At 36.2% G+C, this 18,183-nt stretch overlaps 3 protein-coding genes across 3 annotated transcripts; 2 read left to right on the forward strand and 1 right to left on the reverse strand.

The window, feature by feature from the left end:
• Positions 1-487: 487 nt before the first annotated feature.
• Positions 488-3,923, reverse strand: LOC114372490. The gene is made up of 3 exons (XM_028330065.1): positions 3,654-3,923; positions 3,438-3,511; positions 488-1,337 (listed from the first exon to the last, which is right to left on the reverse strand). The coding sequence occupies exons 1-3, from the start codon at positions 3,671-3,673 to the stop codon at positions 652-654; spliced, it is 780 nt and encodes a 259-aa protein (XP_028185866.1). The 5' UTR covers positions 3,674-3,923; the 3' UTR covers positions 488-651.
• Positions 3,924-5,604: 1,681 nt separating this feature from the next.
• Positions 5,605-6,535, forward strand: LOC114371341 (protein MAIN-LIKE 1-like). The gene is made up of 3 exons (XM_028328807.1): positions 5,605-5,811; positions 6,065-6,295; positions 6,398-6,535. Exons 1-3 carry the CDS (start codon positions 5,605-5,607, stop codon positions 6,533-6,535), a joined length of 576 nt encoding a protein of 191 aa, XP_028184608.1.
• On the forward strand, positions 5,998-7,237 carry LOC114371342. Its single transcript, XM_028328808.1, has 2 exons — positions 5,998-6,562; positions 6,647-7,237. Exon 2 carries the CDS (start codon positions 6,752-6,754, stop codon positions 7,235-7,237), a length of 486 nt encoding a protein of 161 aa, XP_028184609.1. The 5' UTR covers positions 5,998-6,562; positions 6,647-6,751.
• The last annotated feature ends 10,946 nt before the right edge of the window (positions 7,238-18,183 follow it).

An 18,183-nucleotide genomic window follows, 5' to 3' on the forward strand; every position in this document is an offset into this window, starting at 1 on the left:
AATATATATATATATTAGCCAATATATAAGTGTGTCATGCCAAAATTTCGGACAAACGAAATTCAAACTTCTGTTACATCGCCAAAGAAAAAAAATTCTGTAATATAGGTTTTGAAATTTGACATAATACAAACTTTAAGCGATTAGCCATAGTTTCAGCTTACTCGAAGAGGTCCTCTGATTTTTTACTATTCTAGTTACCATGTCCATTTACCCGTGCAATATTGAACAATAATCAGGTTATGGTTTTCGTGCATTCCAAATTCCCCATGATATGAGTGATTGGAACTCAATTCAATTCTTAATTAGATAAACTTTTATAAAAAGAAGGAAATAAGAAAGTAAAATAAATTAGACTTGTTTAGTAAGTTAAAATAAATTAAAATTGGTTTGAATCTATGCATAACTAATTTTAAACTATAAGAGAAGCTTAGTTTCATTTTGCCTTTTTATTTTCTTCTATAAAAAGTACTATTGAGAAAGTTTATCCAACCAGGACTTTGAATCACAAAAGACAAGTTCAAACAACAAAATAAATTATGCAAATCCATTGTACCATTCATATAGATTTTATATCTCTTACACACCCAGATTAAAAAAAAAAAAAAAGAGCATGGGACTCACATATGTTTGAACAAAGACAATTCTTATTCATTGAGTAACAAGCTGAGGAGATTGACGAGCAATATTGGTTGGAATTTGGGGTTCAACCACTTGCAGCAAGCCAGTGGCCAACCTTGAGGTTAACTCTTCAACCGGTACCTTCACCGCATTAGGCCTCATTCCAATGTCTGCCATATACCTACTAGCACAGTAGACTCCAACAGCCGTCGCTGCCATTCCGTAGACGTTAGTAGTAACCATACGGAGGGGCGAGGATAGAGCAGCAGCAAGAGGTCCCCCTATGATGGAAACTGCTTGGCCACTTTGTCCAATTTCTAGGAGCCCGGTTTTGCAATAGATAGCAAAGTCTTCACAGTTTTTCTTGAAAACATTGTAGCACCCAAAGCCATTTTCGAGCAGATATTTTGCCCGATGGACGACAATATCATCGTCATCAGAGACAGCAAGAGTACACGTTCCACCGCGGGCTTTCGCAAGGAAAAGGGCTGGGGTAACGGCATACTCGAACCGATACAGAACGCCACCAGCTAGGAAGCAGTTCATGCATGAGGAGATAACCCCGTGTTCCTCTTGGGGTGCTGTACAAGTTGGGCAACTTTCTCGAGGCTTGGCTGGTCCTGAACTGATGAGGAGAAGATCTAGTGCAGTACCGGTTCCTACTTCTTGCCCATGTCTAGTGAAGTGAATGACTTTGTCATCGCCGACATAAATGCCTATTATTATTCAGACACAATAGACAATGATCTATAATTGAAGCATAATTCAATCTCGATAGATATAATGTAGTGAGATACTCTAAGGAAAACCAGAGCAAAAGAAGGGAAAGGGAGGGGATGTGATAACTGGAAACTGGAAAGTATGAAATAAGGAAGATTAGTTAATAAACAATGTCAAGAACTCCAATAATAAATCATATAGAAATCTTCAAATAGAGAGATTCCTAGCAACACTGGGTGTAGACAAAACTCTTGCATAACACCATTGACTGTGATACTGCATTTGATAGGAATCACTGTTCTAAAGATCAAGAAGTACAAAAATTCAATGTAATAGTATTATTTAATAGAAAGCGATAACCCCAAAGGCTATTACACTACTCGTGGAAGACTACCAGAGTCAGTGACTCCTAGCCCAGGGAATGTTCTCCTCTCCTAACCTCATTCTTCCCTCCTATCCTCCTTATCTAATCACTCTTAACAGAATTTGTTAGAATCTCCACTGCCACGTCATGTAACTAACTCCCACCCCCTGATCCTATTTTCTTTCTCCTAGTATAAACCTTCCATACAGTGGCCTGACATGGCTCCTTACTATTTTGAAATTCACCACAGGACACCAGTGCACTATCAGCATTAATTACATGGCTCACCATTGTCTTCCACTAAATTTAACGTTTTTGTGCTAATTGTTAAAAAAAGACAATGGTGGCAAACATAGTTGCATGGCATATGCTTCAATAGTACACTGAAAAGAATTGTTCAAAATCTCTTCTCCATTAGTAACCTTGGCTCTATCTAAAGCTACAATCTTCACCACTTGTTCCCTCCTATGGTTTTCAATTTCCATGATCCGTAAAGCAAAGTGAATAGTTTTGTCCACTATTTAATCTCACTATATATCATGCTAAACCATCATTTCATCATGAAATTTTGTGCTAGAACTTAAATAAGACCTCAAAGAAGTGCAAAATGATGATCAAGAAAATGAGGATGCAAGGAAATTTTGAAATTTGAAATGAAGACAATATTTAAATTATGTATTTCTAGAGTTCTCTTCCCTATTTTGTCTTTATTTTCTTTTCAACCACACAAGAGAAAATTTCAAACTACAAAATCTTCTTTCACCCCAATTTCTCTCTTCCTCTCAATCCAAACATAGGATTAGAGATTCAACACACACATATACGCATGCACATACATATATTTCTCATGACACAGAAGCCAACTATCTATCTCCTTGCAGGTAAGGCCGTTCAAGACAAGTATTATATTATCTCCCAAGATGAAACTTCTCTTTTGTTTTCAAATGGAAAAGCAAAGTCACACTCTAACGCCAAAATACAATATTATATCCAAAGACAAAGCACAAGCCCTGAAGATGGAACTCCTTCTTCTGATACAGTCAGCACCAATGTGTAGCTTTCCCATGTTCAAGGATACAAAAACGAAGGCACCAATAGGGCCAAGTTTCCATTATTTTCTAAAGCTTAAAATCCAATCCAGAGTTGAATGTGAAATCCCTTTTCATGGTTGCGATTGATCAAAGAAACAACCACACAGGTATCTCAAGGGCCATATCAAAACTTCACTATAAGCCTAAAATCTTACAAAATAAGATGGGATAATTTTTTTTCAGTCCCTATACTTTCGGTGTAACTTGTTTGTAATCCCAAACTTCAAGTTTATAGTCCTGAACTTAACAAAATTAGTGGTTTCGGTCCCTCTTCACGCTATGTGGAGGGACGAAAACCATTGTTTTTTCTAAAGTTCAGGAACCAAATTGATCAAAGCTCAAGTACAATGACTAATAACAATTTTTATCGAAAGTACGTAGGCTAAAAACATATTTTTCCAAATAAAATTATAACATATTTTACTCTATGAATCTCCTGGTGTTAAGACAAGTACAGAATCTATAATTCTAAATCATTAACTGTTTTCGCAACTCCTACTTCATTTTCCTTTGAACCACAAACAAATTCCACAAGAGAACCCGAAAAAACAATATATATATATATATATATATATATATATATATATATATATATAAAGGAAATTAAAATAGAAAAGTGAAGAGAGAGAGAGAGAGAGAACCGTGATGAGCGTATATGTAAGCAGTCCTCCAAGAGTAGATGTGATCCCCTGGTTTCAGGCTCTCTCTAGTTACTCTGCGCATCCATTGTTTCAATTCAGCAATGTTTTTTTTTCAGACAACAACAAACGCAGAATCAAAAAAACCTTAAAAATACCAAAAGGGTGTTTTTAGTTTTTAGTTTTCACCAACGTTGGAGGAAGGAAAGTTAAGCGTACCTGTTAGACAGAAGCCCCATATCTCCGTTACCGTTATTCCCTTTCTGATCAGAACGGAACAGACTTCGATTCCTCTCTTTGTTATTGGGATGGGGAGAGTGGAGGATAGAAGAAACGGTTTGGAGTGGGAATGACGGTTGTGCCCTTCGGCGATAGCTTCGCCGTTAAGGAAAAGTGACGGTGGGAAACTGGAAACTGGAATGAGATTGAGACTTGAGGATGGGTTAAAAGGAGACAACACGTTGATACGACAACGATGCTTTCATTTATTGGAACTTGCACACGTAGAGTGATGGAGAAAAAAATATTAAGATTAGAGGTGCAGCAGCAACATGCGCCAACTTGGGGATATGCTAGGTGCACCCAGCAATATTGCTGGTGCACCCAGAAATTTATTGAAAGGTCAATTTTGCCCTTCATTTAAAAACTTAAAAAACTTTTTCCCTCTTTCGGAAGCATTCTCTCTTCTTCATTTCTCTCTTCCGCGAAAGCTTCCTTTCTCTTCTCTCTTCCGTGACGAGCTCGGTGGTGGTCTTCTTCTCCGCGAGGCTTCTCCGCCAGCCCTTAGACCCATTTGCATTCGAGGTAGGTGGCCTTCTTCTTAGCTTTGGTTTTGTTATGCACTATATTTGTAGCATTTAGGGTAGGTTAGTTGAACCTTAGGTTAGTTTAACCTTAGGGTAGAAGACGCCGGAAAAAATGGTGAAAGCTTGGTGACGGTGGCGCCTTCCGAAAGACCCGTTTGGGGTTCTTCCGGAACTTCCAGAAGAAGGTCTTTCGGAAGATTTCCGGAAGAAGGGTTCTTCCGGAAGTAATGAAACGTCTTCCCCATTTTACTAATTTACTAATTTTAAATTACTTATGTATTTTTTATAAATGAAGTAGTTTATTTTTATAAATAAAGTTGTGTATGTTTGGAAATTTTTTTCCCCATTTTTGTTTTATTTTTATATATAATTTTAGTTGTGTATGTTTACTAATTATATATTTTGAAATTAGTTGTGTTTTTTTTGTTTATAAATAAACTTTTTTATTTTATTATAAATAAAGTTGTTTATTTTATTATAAATGAAGTATTTTTTTTTTATAAATGAAGTTGTTTAATTTTTTTTAAAATTAAGTTGTGGATGTTTAATAATTAATTATTTGTATATTAGTTGTGGTTTTTTATAAATGAAGTTTTTTTTAAAAAAAAAAAGTTGTGGATGTTTAGTAATTAATTATTTTTATATTAGTTGTGTTTTTTTTATAAATGAAGTTGTTTATTTTTTTTTAAATTAAGTTGTGGATGTTTATTAAATAATTGAGTTGTGTTTTTTTTATAAATGAATTTTTTTAAATTTTTTTAAAATTAAGTTGTGGATGTTTACTAATTAATTTTTTTTACATTAGTTGTGGTTTTTTATAAATGAAGTTGTGGATGTTTAGTAATTAATTATTTTTATATTTGTTGTGTTTTTTTTTTTTTATAAATGAAGTTGTTTATTTTTTAAAAAAATTAAGTTGTGGATGTTTACTAAATAATTTAGTTGCGTTTTTTTTATAAATGAAGTTTTTTAATTTTTTTTTAAATTAAGTTGTGGATGTTTACTAATTAATTTTTTTTACATTAGTTGTGTTTTTTTTATAAATGAAGTTGTTTAATTTTATTTTTTAAAATTATGTTGTGTATGTTTTCAAATAATTTGATTTAAATTAGTTTTATTTGTTTATAAATAAACTTGTTTTATTTTTATAAAGAAAGTTGTGTATATTTTGACCGAAAAAAATACGTGTTCGACATGATTTGCAGATCATGGCTAGAACACGAGGTTTAGGTCGTGCCATAGGTAGACTTGTAAGCAGAGATAGACATGATGACCATGATGCAGCTGATGTTCCCGAGAGGCGTAGGCCTACTGCCTCAGCCCGTAGGCAACGAGTTCATCAGATGACTACGGAGGGACGTGATATGGCTGAGGACGTTGCTGACATGACTGACGATGTCCCTGATCTGGCTGCGGAGGCACCTGAGATGCGTGGGGACATACAGGGTGTTGATGATGCTCAAGGGTCAGATGCTGATGATGCTACTGAGGGATTCCCTGGTGGGCCACGTGACCCGTCAGTACTGACATCATTTGTGGACCATGTTGCACATGCTGTTTGGAGTGGACAGGTATTTTAATTTGTTAATTATTTATCATTGTTGATTTATTTGTTTGTCATTAATTTTTTTTAATAATTGTATAATTTGTACTTCAAATCAGGAACGTCCTGATTTGAAGTTAGTGTCACATGGGAGGAAGGTGACACTGATTGGGAGGCCAGTGCCTGAGATTGAAGGCCTGGTGGCTGCCATAAGATTAAGTCCACTGATCGATTGTTCAGTTATTACTGGCGATCCTGGACTGATATCCGCATTCGTGGAGAGGTGGCACGGTGAGACCAGCACCTTCCACCTTCCGGTAGGAGAGTTGACGATCACATTGGATGATGTGTCGTCACTCCTTCATTTGCCCATCACTGGCGCGTTGCACAGTTTCCATGCTCTTTCTACGGAGGAGGCCAGATTTTTGCTGACAGAGTTGCTCGAGGTGTCTGCCGAGGAGGCTAGAGCCGAGACAGCACTGACTCGTGGGGCATATGTACGACTAGGATGGGTTCGTGACATTTATGAGACGAGATGTTAGGCCTGGCGGTGGATTGTCGCAGCTCGCGCTTATCTGTTGCACCTGATCGGTTGCACTCTTTTTGCTAATAAGAGTGCAACATACGTGCATGTGGTTCACCTTGACGCTTTCCGGGACCTCGCTCAGAGTGGTGGTTATGCTTGGGGAGTTGCTGCGTTGGTTCATATGTATGACCAGTTAGATGAAGCTTGTAGGACCACCACACGATAGCTTGCGGGGTACTTGACGCTACTACAGGTAAATTTTGTGTTTTTTAATATGTTACGTTCGATTATGATTTAAACATGTTTTTATGTTATGCTAACCTCATTTATTATGTAGTGCTGGATCTATGAGCACTTCCCTAGTGTGCACCAGTGCGTGACAGATGATACATACCAGGAGACATCCCCACGTGCTTCCTAGTGGTTGACGTCGAAGGCGCACATGAAGGGAATCACAGGAGCACCTTACGGGGCACGTTGTGATGGTTTGACCGTCACAGATGTGTCCTGGTTGCCGTACACAGAGCATCAGGGGGTTAGGGCCTTTCAGGAGATTTCATCATTCCAGGGTCAGCTGAGATGGGGTCCTATGGTGGTCATAGCTCGACCGGAGAGGGTGGTACGACAGTTTGGTTACATCCAAAGCATTCCTCCGCCGCCTGTTAGTGCTCGATTGTCACACGATGATATAGATGACAGGTGGATGCATTTTGAGGAGCACTTATTACCTGCGGGTGAGCTTTGTCTAGTGCCTGGGCAAGTATCTGCGGATTACATGGAGTGGTTTTTCCGCATATCTCACCCATTCATGATATCGACCCAGGCAGGTGACCAGCCGAGTGATGCACCAGCTGCAGACCCTGAGGAGTATATACAGCCGCCCAGCCCCCAGGTCCCAGTGGCATTTGACCCCCTCCACATGTGGTAAGATTTTTTGCGCCTTTAATATTTGATGAGTTGTTATTTATTTTAAATTTTATAATAAATGTTTTTAATGACTGTGACAAGATGATTACGACGAATATGAGGCGATTGCACAGAGGTTGGAGCGTGTGCTCAACCTTAGGATGGTCAGCACAGAGTTATATGAGATTATGCAGGACTGCCTGATGATCGCCAGAGGGGGAGCCAGTGCTGATGGAAGTGTCAGGGCTCGTCAGAGACGCCGCACGGAGCATTGATTATTGTATTTATTTTTTGTCTTGTAGTTGACATGAATATTTGTAATTATTACAGTTTTTTGTTTGATATAGTTGACTTGTTTTGCATAGTTTATTAGTTTATAATATAGTTTATTATTCCGATTGTGGTCCTTAAGCGAAGTTTGCGAGTGTTTTAAATTAATTTTTAAAAAAGTGAACCTAAAATCATGAGTTTTGTTTGTAAGAATTACATTAAAAATAAGTGTTTTTAAAATCATTCATAATTCATAATTCATAATTATGTGTTAGTAAGATTTTTAAAGTAATTATCATATATAATAAATTATGATTCGATCATAATTTACACTATTAATATATAATTTTTTTTATATAAAAAATAATAAGCTCGTACCAAAAACAAAATATTTTAAAAAAAATTACATGAAAATGAAATCGCCATATAAGATACTACAAAGATCACTTTAAAAAAAATCATGTTTAAGTACCCATTTTTTGGGTTTTTTTCCGTGGGTGTGTCAGTGCCGTGAGACAATGGAGGGCCGCTATTTCTCATGTTTGGACGTCAAAGAACCCAAAAAAATTATTCCCGTTCCCCGGTTCCATCAAATAACACCTAAAAACAAAGCCAGAAAATTCAAAAAAATAGGAATCCGACCCTTTTTCATGTTCAAGTACCCATGTTTGGGATTTTTTTTCCGTGGGTGTGCCAGTGCCGTGAGACAATGGAGGGCCGCTATTTCTCATGTTTGGACGTCAAAGAACCCAAAAAAATTATTCCCGTTCCCCGGTTCCGTCAAATAACACCTAAAAAAAAGCCAGAAAATCCTAAAAATAGGAATCTGGCCCTTTTTCATGTTCAAGTACCCATGTTTGGGATTTTTTTTCCGTGGGTGTGCCAGTGCCGTGAGACAATGGAGGACTGCTATTTCTCATGTTTGGACGTCAAAGAACCCAAAAAAATTATTCCCGTTCCCCGGTTCCGTCAAATAACACCTAAAAACAAAGACAGAAAATCCAAAAAAATAGGAATCCGACCCTTTTTCATGTTCAAGTACCCATGTTTGGGATTTTTTTTCGTGGGTGTGCCCGTGCCGTGAGACAATGGAGGGCCGCTATTTCTCATGTTTGGATGTCAAAAAACCCAAAAAAGTTATTCCTGTTCCCCGGTTTCGTCAAATAACACCTAAAAACAAAGACAGAAAATCCAAAAAAATAGGAATCCGACCCTTCTAACAATTAATTTTTTGGACCATTGAAACAACACATTCAACTTTATTATGGGAATTAAACACGCCGTAAACAGATAAAGGTTACATCAACGAAAAAGCAAAAAAATAAACATCACATTCAGTTGTTTAGCGATGTCCCAGTGACCTCGTCTTCGATTTTCACTTCATATTTAGTAAAGACAGTTAAAATTTCTATTGGTCCATATTTTTTCCAGTAGTTAGATTGTACTAGCACCTTCAGCAGTTCTTCGTTGGTCCTCAGCTCATTTATTTCATATTTTATAAGCGTATCTGAATACTCAAAGTGAGCTGGTTGGCGGAAAAACAATCGTCTTATCGTTTGTGATTTGTGAATTCCAAGAGGGGGAATCCCTTTAGGTGCAACTTGCTTTATTAAATTATTCAGTTCACCGATGGTACATGTTGAAGGAATTTGAAATTTCTTAGGATTTTTTCCTGTGAACGCGCATCTAACAAATTTGTTCTGCGATGGTGGCATGTTCCATTTCCCGTTGTAATACAGGATCGCGTCATGAGTACTGGGCATAGTGCGTTCAAGTAAGTTTATTATTCCATCTGGTGTTCTTCCAACAGTGCATAATAACTCAATCGGACCAACACAAGAAAATTGATCATTACACATTAACATTGTGTTGACATCGTCATCATTTATCAATTTCATACACTGAAAGCGAATTTGGTTACATATATTGGTGAATGGCTTCCGGTAGTGAATTTCATCCAAAAATTGTTTGTTGGATAGCTAAAGGGTATTGTGTATTCTGGTTTTTAGGCTTGCAAAATCACAGCTATTTGGTACTCGAATGGGCACCGGAGTTGAAGTTTGGAAGTAAACGCCAGTATCATTGTGAATAATTGATCCATTTGGAAAAATGAAAGCCAACCTTGAGTTGACAATCGTCTGACTGCTAGTTTCTCCTAAAAATGTCATACTTTGTGTATCAATTGGGAGACTATTTGAAAGCAAGATAATGTGTGATTTATTAGTCGTTTCTGCTATATATATAGATGGTTGTGATCGAGCGATTGCTTAACTTTGTTTACAAAAAAATATGCACACGTGAACATGTTTCGTGTTTATGTTTCCTTCAGAATGTGTAGTCAAGTCAGTCAATGTGTTGTCGCGCTCAAACTTTAATACGCATGCATGTCATTATGTGTTGTCAATTATGACAATGATGTATGCTGCACGCGTAAATGATTTTTGTTGGACCAACAATTTTCTTGCTTAACCAAACGAGTACTTAATAATATTAATTGGTTAGTAATGGGTTACAACAAATTATATCGCATAATGAATACAATTACATAAACAATGCATGTTTAGTCTTCATTTAGGTCGACATAGTGTCTTTTGAATGACATCAAGCTTGTGTATTGCTGCATTATACTAATATATGGAATTGTCAACTGCTTTGCTTGAGAATAACAATTGCTTGACCACAACAACGCTGGAGGCGGTAAGGGACAATGGTCTTTCAAATAAACCTGTTGTACATGAACAAAGATTATATCATGCGATGATCGTGTCAAACGAACCAGCGAAGTCATTGCATAATTGTTATACTAACTATATTCAATGTACCTGAACAAAATGATTTCCAAACATGTGACCGACGCATATCATGCGGTGCCCAGAAGAATCAGGTGGTGGTTGACTTCTAAGAGGAAAAAATGTTATGCTTTATTGTCGGGACAACGATACAAGGATTACGTTATACCGTGATGCAATCACATATCCCATCTCCGTTACATCCATCCACTTGTCCACACTAACCTGAATCAACCAAATATACACATGTAAGTAATTTAAAGATTGTTATTAAAAAAATTAACCTAAAAACTTACCTTCGAAAACCCATCAACAAGTAGGGACAACTTTAATTGTTCAAATATCTCTGTGCCACCGAAGAGGTTCATGTACTCATGCGACCACCTGCCAAGTTCTTTAATCAATTCATTACGCACTAACGGCCACGAATCTTCCCCCATACCTAATAAAGCGGCAATGGACCGATATCCACAATTACCGTCCGCTTTCACATCCACAACATCACGAATGAAACCTTGAATGAATGGCACAAATTGATCCAACATCGGGATAATCCTTGTTGGCTGAGGCAGTTCAGAACATGATGCACTTTGTTTGACTGGAGAGTTGCTGCTTTGGACAGAATGAAAAGCATCAACATACTCCCAGTAAGATGGATCACGCTTTGTGGATCTTTGACTTCTTTTCATCGGTTTCTTCGGTGCACCTTTAGTGTTGACCTTTGACGGAGGAAGGCACATAGAGTTATGATCAGGGTATGCAATTTCTCGAAGTTTACTCTTCAGAGTTACTTTGCCAGACACATCAAGTTCATCAAACCTTTTAGATATGATCTCTATCTCTTCCTTGATGTAGATTTTCGTCTCACATAACCCTTGGTCTGAAAAGCAAAGTCTCCTCCAGAAAACATGGACTGACTCCAATGGGATATTGCCTGCAGTATACCTAGAAAGCTCACATGCACAAGGAAGACCATGCGTGCTTCTCATCACACAACCACAAGAAGAGAGATTGTTGTCGAGATAACGTAGACGGTCAACCTCAGAAGCAATCTGATTTAAAGTGTCCCTTGAAACCATCCCAAGAAGCCTCTTGTATAAGGTTTTTTTATATACATGCCCAACCACATGCATACTGGTTTCAAAGGATGCTTTAATTTTGACGTGTTGCAGCGTGATCATGTTGTTCATGGCATCTCAAACACTACATAGGTCTCCAATGCTATTTTGTAGTACTCTTTTGAGAGCCCAATGAGCTGATTCAACCTTACATTTAACATACACAACAAACATGAAAATATACAACAATTAAATACCATTTATTACTAATCCTTACTAACAAATAAAATCAGTTCTTAATACCTGTTTGTTGTTGTGTTGCCTAGGTGCATGACCTTATTCGTCCATGTTGTAATAAATTTTTCCTTGTGGGGGATAATCCATGTGTCGTTAACATAGTCAATGAACATCGGCCAAGGCAAACAAGCAACTTGAAACTTCTGAAGTGACTCATGGAACTGGTGTTCGGACGGACAATCAACCAAAGTACCCCAGTTATCCATTACATAGTCCCACGCATTTTTTTCACCGATTAAAGATTTGCACTTCGCCTTCACATTCTTATCGATATGAAACCTGCACAACAAATTAGTACACTCTGGGAACACAGTTTTCACTACATTCATCAGTGCTAGGTCTCTGTCAGTGACAATAACAACAGGGAGGCGATCGTTTCTTAAAAATAGGCCTCGAAATCGTTCCAAAGCCCATACAATATTATTAACACGCTCAGCCTCCAGATATGCAAACCCAACAGAGAATGTCATCGTCGTTGGTGTCACTCCAACAAAGTCAAGTAATAGGAGTCTGTACCTGTTTGTTTTGTAGGTACTGTCTATAAAAAAATACCAGATGACATGCATTGCATAACTTTACTGCATCTGGGTGACACCAAAACAGATCACGCACCAAAACTTCATCCTTCAATCTATGCCAATGAATGTATTGATCACGTTCGAGAAGCTTCATCTGATGTTGTATTTCGGTATCAGCTCCTTTTATTGAAGAACAATATGCACTTCTTGCATTGTAAAATTGCTTTATCGTGGTGCAACTGTTGGCATTGTGTTCCTTCAACGTTAGCAAGATGTTTTTTGGTTTCACCATCGACTTTGTCATATCAGCAATAATTTTCTTTTCATCCTTAGTCAATCGCCCAGCGTATGGATGTCTAACTAAGGACTTGGCTAATTCATGATTGTGAATCCCACAGATCAACTTCACCATCCAACCTTCCCCTCCATGCACTGGTTTCCCACGAAGCCTGAAGGGACAACCACATTTCCTACTCCTAGTGTCTTTTCTAACGAATTCTTTATTCCTACTCTTGTACGTACCACTCCTTTCACACCCAATTAAGATAAATAAACTTCTTCCTCTGCTACCGGTCTCTGTGTCAGACCTCATAATCACTGCAACAAATCCATTTTCATGGGCAACTGTTCGAGCCCATTGCAAAACATCATCTCGAGTACCGAATACCTACAACGCAACCCAAACATATTAATTTTTATACAAAACATCAATTCAACCAAATGACTTAAATTATCTATGATTACCTGAGACGTATTAAAAGCATTTGAACAATCCACATGTGGTTCATTCATCTCACATTCTTCTTCATTATCATAATCATAATCCATATGAACTTCTTGTGACATCGCATAGTCATACCTCTATTGATCTTCGTCCATCTTAAGGACATATGCATCATACACAAGTACATTCAAATTATCATATAACCACATCCAAAAATTTACTACACATTAAATAACAAACATATTAACAGGACATATGCATCATACAGAAGTATATTCAAATTATCATATAACCACATCCACAAATTGACTACATATTAACTAACAAACATACTAACAACTAATACAAATATATTCTAAATTTATAACTACATTATTTACTTAAACTAAACTTATCACTATAATAAACAACTAATAAAACATTTTTCTACTACAACAAAATACAATTATGTTACCTAAATCATTTAATATTATACCAAATCATTATACCTAATTAAACCAATAATCCACAATTGAATATATATATATATATATATATATATATATATATATTAAAACAAAAATAAAAAAAATTTGTTAATAATGTAACATTCCGGAAGAAGTGCTTCCGGAAGTTACTAAGGCTCATTCCGGAAAAAGTTCTTTCGGAAGACACTTCCGAAACTACTTCTTCCGGAATGGGCCTTAGTAACTTCCAGAAGAAGTTCTTCCGGAAATACAACATTCTCATTCCGGAACTTCTTTCTCCTGTACTTAAAATTTCTTTCGGAAACAGCTTTTTACTATTTTTCTTCTCTAAAAACTAGCCAGAAAACGCAAAAAATACCCATAAATGCGTACCTCCGACGAAACAGGAAGAACAACGACTAACAAAACTTCAAATACGGAACACCTGCTTCACGGGGGACCACCAAATCTTCAAATACAGAACACCTACTTCACGGGACCACCAAATCTTCAAAGCTACACAGCGTGGAAAGCAACAACAAGAAAAGGAAAGAAAGCAACGAAGGATGAAGCGCAGTAAGAAATGGAAGCGTGAAATGGAAGCGTGAAGCACAGTAAATTTAAAGAAAATTACACAGGGGTAAAATCGTCATTACATATGCATTAAATATTATTTCATTTTTACTTATTATTATAAAATGAAAATTATTTTTTCTTGACATTGTTATAAAATAATAATCATTTTTTATTATATATTAACTATTGTAATACAAATTAAATGTTATCATAATAAATATTTTATATTTTTAATAAAATATACGAATTAATTAATTTTTAGTCTTCCGGAAATTTTCCGGAAAAAGTGTCTTCCGGAATGATTCCGGAATAAGGTTCTTCTGGAAATGGTCTTCGCGGAAGGGAATTTTCGCTCATTCACTGTTTGCTGGGTGCCCCAACAATATTGCTGGGTGCACGTAGCAATTCCCGCCAACTTGCATTGCATTTTGCGTAAAGGCTCAATATTGGTGGGCTAAGGACAAGGTATCTTGGAAGCCCAGTCGATACAAATCAAGGTTGACAACATAGGAAGGGCAATTGAATTTTGCACCTTTCTAAATGTATCCTGCACCTCCCACTTTTTGAAAAACCCAAACCTACCATTTTTATCTTTTTCTCTCTTTCCCTTCTTCCTCTTCTTTCTCCCGCAATCGCAGCTCATTTCTATTCTTCTCTTCTTCTTGCAACACAAGTTTGGACCCATTTTCTAGTTTTTTTCTTCTTCTCCAACTCACCTCTTCTTCTTGCAATCATTGAAGGTATAAAGCAAGTCCAACTCGACGCTACAAAAGTCTTTCTCCTTCTCCAACTCCTCACTCCGCAGGTACATTTTAATCCATTCACGTTCACGTTGTGAACTTGTTTCTAGAATAGGTGTTATGTAAGGATATAAATACTCATGTGTAATGACCCTTCTGAAAGGATAATTGTTATGAAACACCTTTTTCATAAGTAAAAAGAAAAAGTGTTATTTAGAATGAACATTTGGGAAGGCACAAATTGTACTTCCAGAAAGGATATTTTGGATTGCTATTTTTCCTTCCAAAATGATCTTTCCATAAGTCAAAATAGTACTTTCTGGAATGGTCTTTTCTGAAAGTGCCAAAATACACTTTCGAAAAGGTTACTTCAGAATGGGCTTTTTGTAAGCCTAATACTAATTTTTGGAACCTCTTTTTTGGAATATAGAAAGTATACTTCTGGAAAGGTTGTTCTAGATTTTTAAAAAGTCTTCTAAAATCGTCTTTCCATTAGCAAAAATACTTTTGGAACAACCTTTTGCTTACAAAATTGTCATTTTGAAAGCTATTTTACAGTTAATTTAATTTTATTAGAGAAACCACTTACTTTCTCGGGAGGAGGAACGAGAATGAGGGAGCGAGAAAGAGAGAGAGAGAGAGATGTCATTGCAGGTGGTGGCCGTCGAGGGAGGGAGATTGTGACACCCTCTATCCCATACATATATGTATTAATAATAAAAGAAAAAGAAATTATAATTAATTAAAAGTTCTTAAAACACATTTAAATAAAATCCTTTCAAAAGGGTAAAAAGCTCACATTCACTTTTTTTGCATCATAATAAAACTTGTCTAAATAAATAATAAAATCATCTCGGCTCAAACAAGGTCATCCAAGACTTCATGCAATTAATATAGAAACCTATACTCCAATGTCACATCCTATCAGAGCATCATGTTTCCGCGTCCTCTAGCATGAGTTTCTCGATAGCCATTCACCTAGCCATCTTCTCCCGTGAACATAAAGTTCAAGATCATCACATGATGCAAACACAAATAGCACACGGGGAATGAGTTATCACATTCCTAACTAATAGAGAGAAACGAGACAACTAGATATATATATCATGTAAATGAGATACAACTTACTTAAACATAGCTAATGTAATTTCACCACTTTGTCGCATAACATCACATCACAACACAACATGTCTCATTCATTTTCACATCATTCACGTACTCAAAGATCAAAACACAATATCACTAAATCAATCAATATTAATAAATACACAAGTGTTATGCAACAGATACACTAAGACTCAAGCCTATATGCAATGTGGTACTGTGTTAGTGACAAACCATCCTGGGCGCTTATGAGTACATAACAAGACACACTACACTATGGGTATGTCAGGTCACTATCACTAAGTAAAATCATAAGGTGACCAGTTAGGGTCACTCCGTTTTACGAGAATGCTCCAACCATATGGAATTAACATAAGCTTAAAGGAGCACTCAAACCGAGTGTCTTTACTCCCAAGGCCTAGACTCTGAAAAATCCGTTAGGGCCTCATCTTTCTGATTCAGGTCCGACCCCTAAAACAATTTTTGCACGCAGACACTGCTCATGAATTATACAATACCCATGACCCCACACTCGTGTTTCAAACACGTCTAACACATTGCGCTACAATTTGACATTGGTTCCTAACAAGGAAACCTACACTTTCCCTTTAACATTGCGCATAAACATTTTTCTCAAGGTAAACACTGGTCGAGTTATTGTATAATTTACAACTCACAACACAAGTATTTTCACATCAAGTGTTAACAACACACTTATTCACAACTAAATTTGATGTTCACAATTTCACATCTCATAACGTTACAATCTACCATCACATATTTACGTGTATCTCACAACTTAACACATGTTCAACTTTGCACTTATACTCAATCTCAATAACAATATTATAATTTCAAAGCAACATGTTATCCCACAATTCATCACCTATTTAATTTATCACTTATACACAATTTTAATCATAATTTCATGATCCCAATATAACTATTTATCATGTTAATCCTATCATAAACACAAACAAATTATACAAAAATATTTCTTAATCCACGGGGAGTAAAACCCCTCAAACAGTTTCACATAATCATACAAAAAGAATTTCAATACAATAAACATCCCAAAATAAACCCCAATTTGATCCCCCTAAGATTCCTCAAGTTAGGATCACGTGTGTATTGCGATAACGACATCTCTAGAAATTTCCTGAGATTCCTCAAGTTTTTCCTCTGATTTTCTCTGGTAGGGTTTTCAAGCGTTAGAGAAAAGGATAAGAGATTAAAACCTTCATTTTGTATTGTATTCGTGCGATTCACTTTTCTCTCTCCCTGACTATTATTTCGCAAATCCCAACGGTAAAGGTGTGAGGAATTGAATTGCAGACCAAGTATCTAAATTTCACGATGATCTAACGGTTAACGAGTCTGAGATCGTAGTTTTACTAGACAGATTTTGAGTCTCTAGGGGAAAAGAGAAAGCTACGATGCGAAGGACATTTCTCATAGCTCCAATATTTTTTTGCAATTTCTAACAATGAGAATGCTCGGAAATGAGTTGCAAACCTGGTGCTGAAATATCACGACGATCCAACGGTTAACGTGTCCGAGATCATCATTTTACTAAGATAGGTTTGAGTGTATGCAGAAAAAAGATAGGGTTATGAGAGAAGAAGAGTGAAAAACGAATTTGAGAGAAAGAGAAAGTGCAGATACATTAGTCTAAACACTCACCTAACATATCTCTATTTATAGGTAAGTATTATCAGCCTATTATTTACTTTATTTTTCTTTATTTTTATTATCTTATAAAAAAAATCTCTATTTTATTTCCTATCAAATGAATAAATAAAATATCTTTTTTTCCTTCAAATCATTATTTTAATTAATAACATTATTTTTTCTTATTTATTTAATTATAAAAGAATCTCAACATTTTTCTAAAATTACATTTATTTTTAAATAAAAACTTTTTTAACTTATTTATGAAAAATGAAATATTACAAAAATACTTTCATGGAGATGATCATGGAAGAAGAAGTCGTCACAAGGATTTTAGAATTAAGAGAAGAAAAAAGGTGTTAGGATTAAAAGATGAGAGGTGAAAATTTCAGGTCTTTTCACTAAATAAAGGGGAGCGCAGGATTCAAAGAAGGAAAGTGCAGGATTCAAGAACCCCTGGTAAGATAATACTACTAACTAGAGAAATTGGCATGTGCTTTGCACAGCCAGTAAAAGCAAAACATTAATGGTGGGCTGTATTTTAAAATGCAAAAGAAAAATAAAAATAAAAGATGAGATGGTAGCATATCAGGACATGTGGTTGAGTGCAATTACGGTTGGACAGATTTATAATAACTATTGATATAATAAGGAATGAAATTGAAAAATTCATGTAAGAAAATGTAACATTAAGTTAATGTTGATGTTCGAGAGAAAAAGAGGATGATTTTTACATAGAATGTAGATATGTTAATATGGTAATGAATCCTCTCAA

This window comes from Glycine soja, chromosome 10, assembly GCF_004193775.1.
Source record: "Glycine soja cultivar W05 chromosome 10, ASM419377v2, whole genome shotgun sequence".
NCBI classification, from domain to species: Eukaryota; Viridiplantae; Streptophyta; class Magnoliopsida; order Fabales; family Fabaceae; genus Glycine; species Glycine soja.

Excerpts from the sequence above, each read along its gene's own strand:
- LOC114372490 (XM_028330065.1), bottom strand. The coding sequence starts at position 3,673 with ATGGGGCTTCTGTCTAACAG. Across the intron at positions 3,512-3,653 it reads ATGGGGCTTCTGTCTAACAG|AGTAACTAGAGAGAGCCTGA; the intron begins GTACGCTTAACT and ends ATGGATGCGCAG. Across the intron at positions 1,338-3,437 it reads TTACATATACGCTCATCACG|GCATTTATGTCGGCGATGAC; the intron begins GTTCTCTCTCTC and ends GAATAATAATAG.
- LOC114371341 (XM_028328807.1), top strand. The coding sequence starts at position 5,605 with ATGGCTGAGGACGTTGCTGACATGACTGACGATGTCCCTGATCTGGCT. Across the intron at positions 5,812-6,064 it reads ATGCTGTTTGGAGTGGACAG|AGGTGGCACGGTGAGACCAG; the intron begins GTATTTTAATTT and ends GCATTCGTGGAG. Across the intron at positions 6,296-6,397 it reads CATATGTACGACTAGGATGG|AGTGCAACATACGTGCATGT; the intron begins GTTCGTGACATT and ends TTTGCTAATAAG.
- LOC114371342 (XM_028328808.1), top strand. The coding sequence starts at position 6,752 with ATGAAGGGAATCACAGGAGCACCTTACGGGGCACGTTGTGATGGTTTG.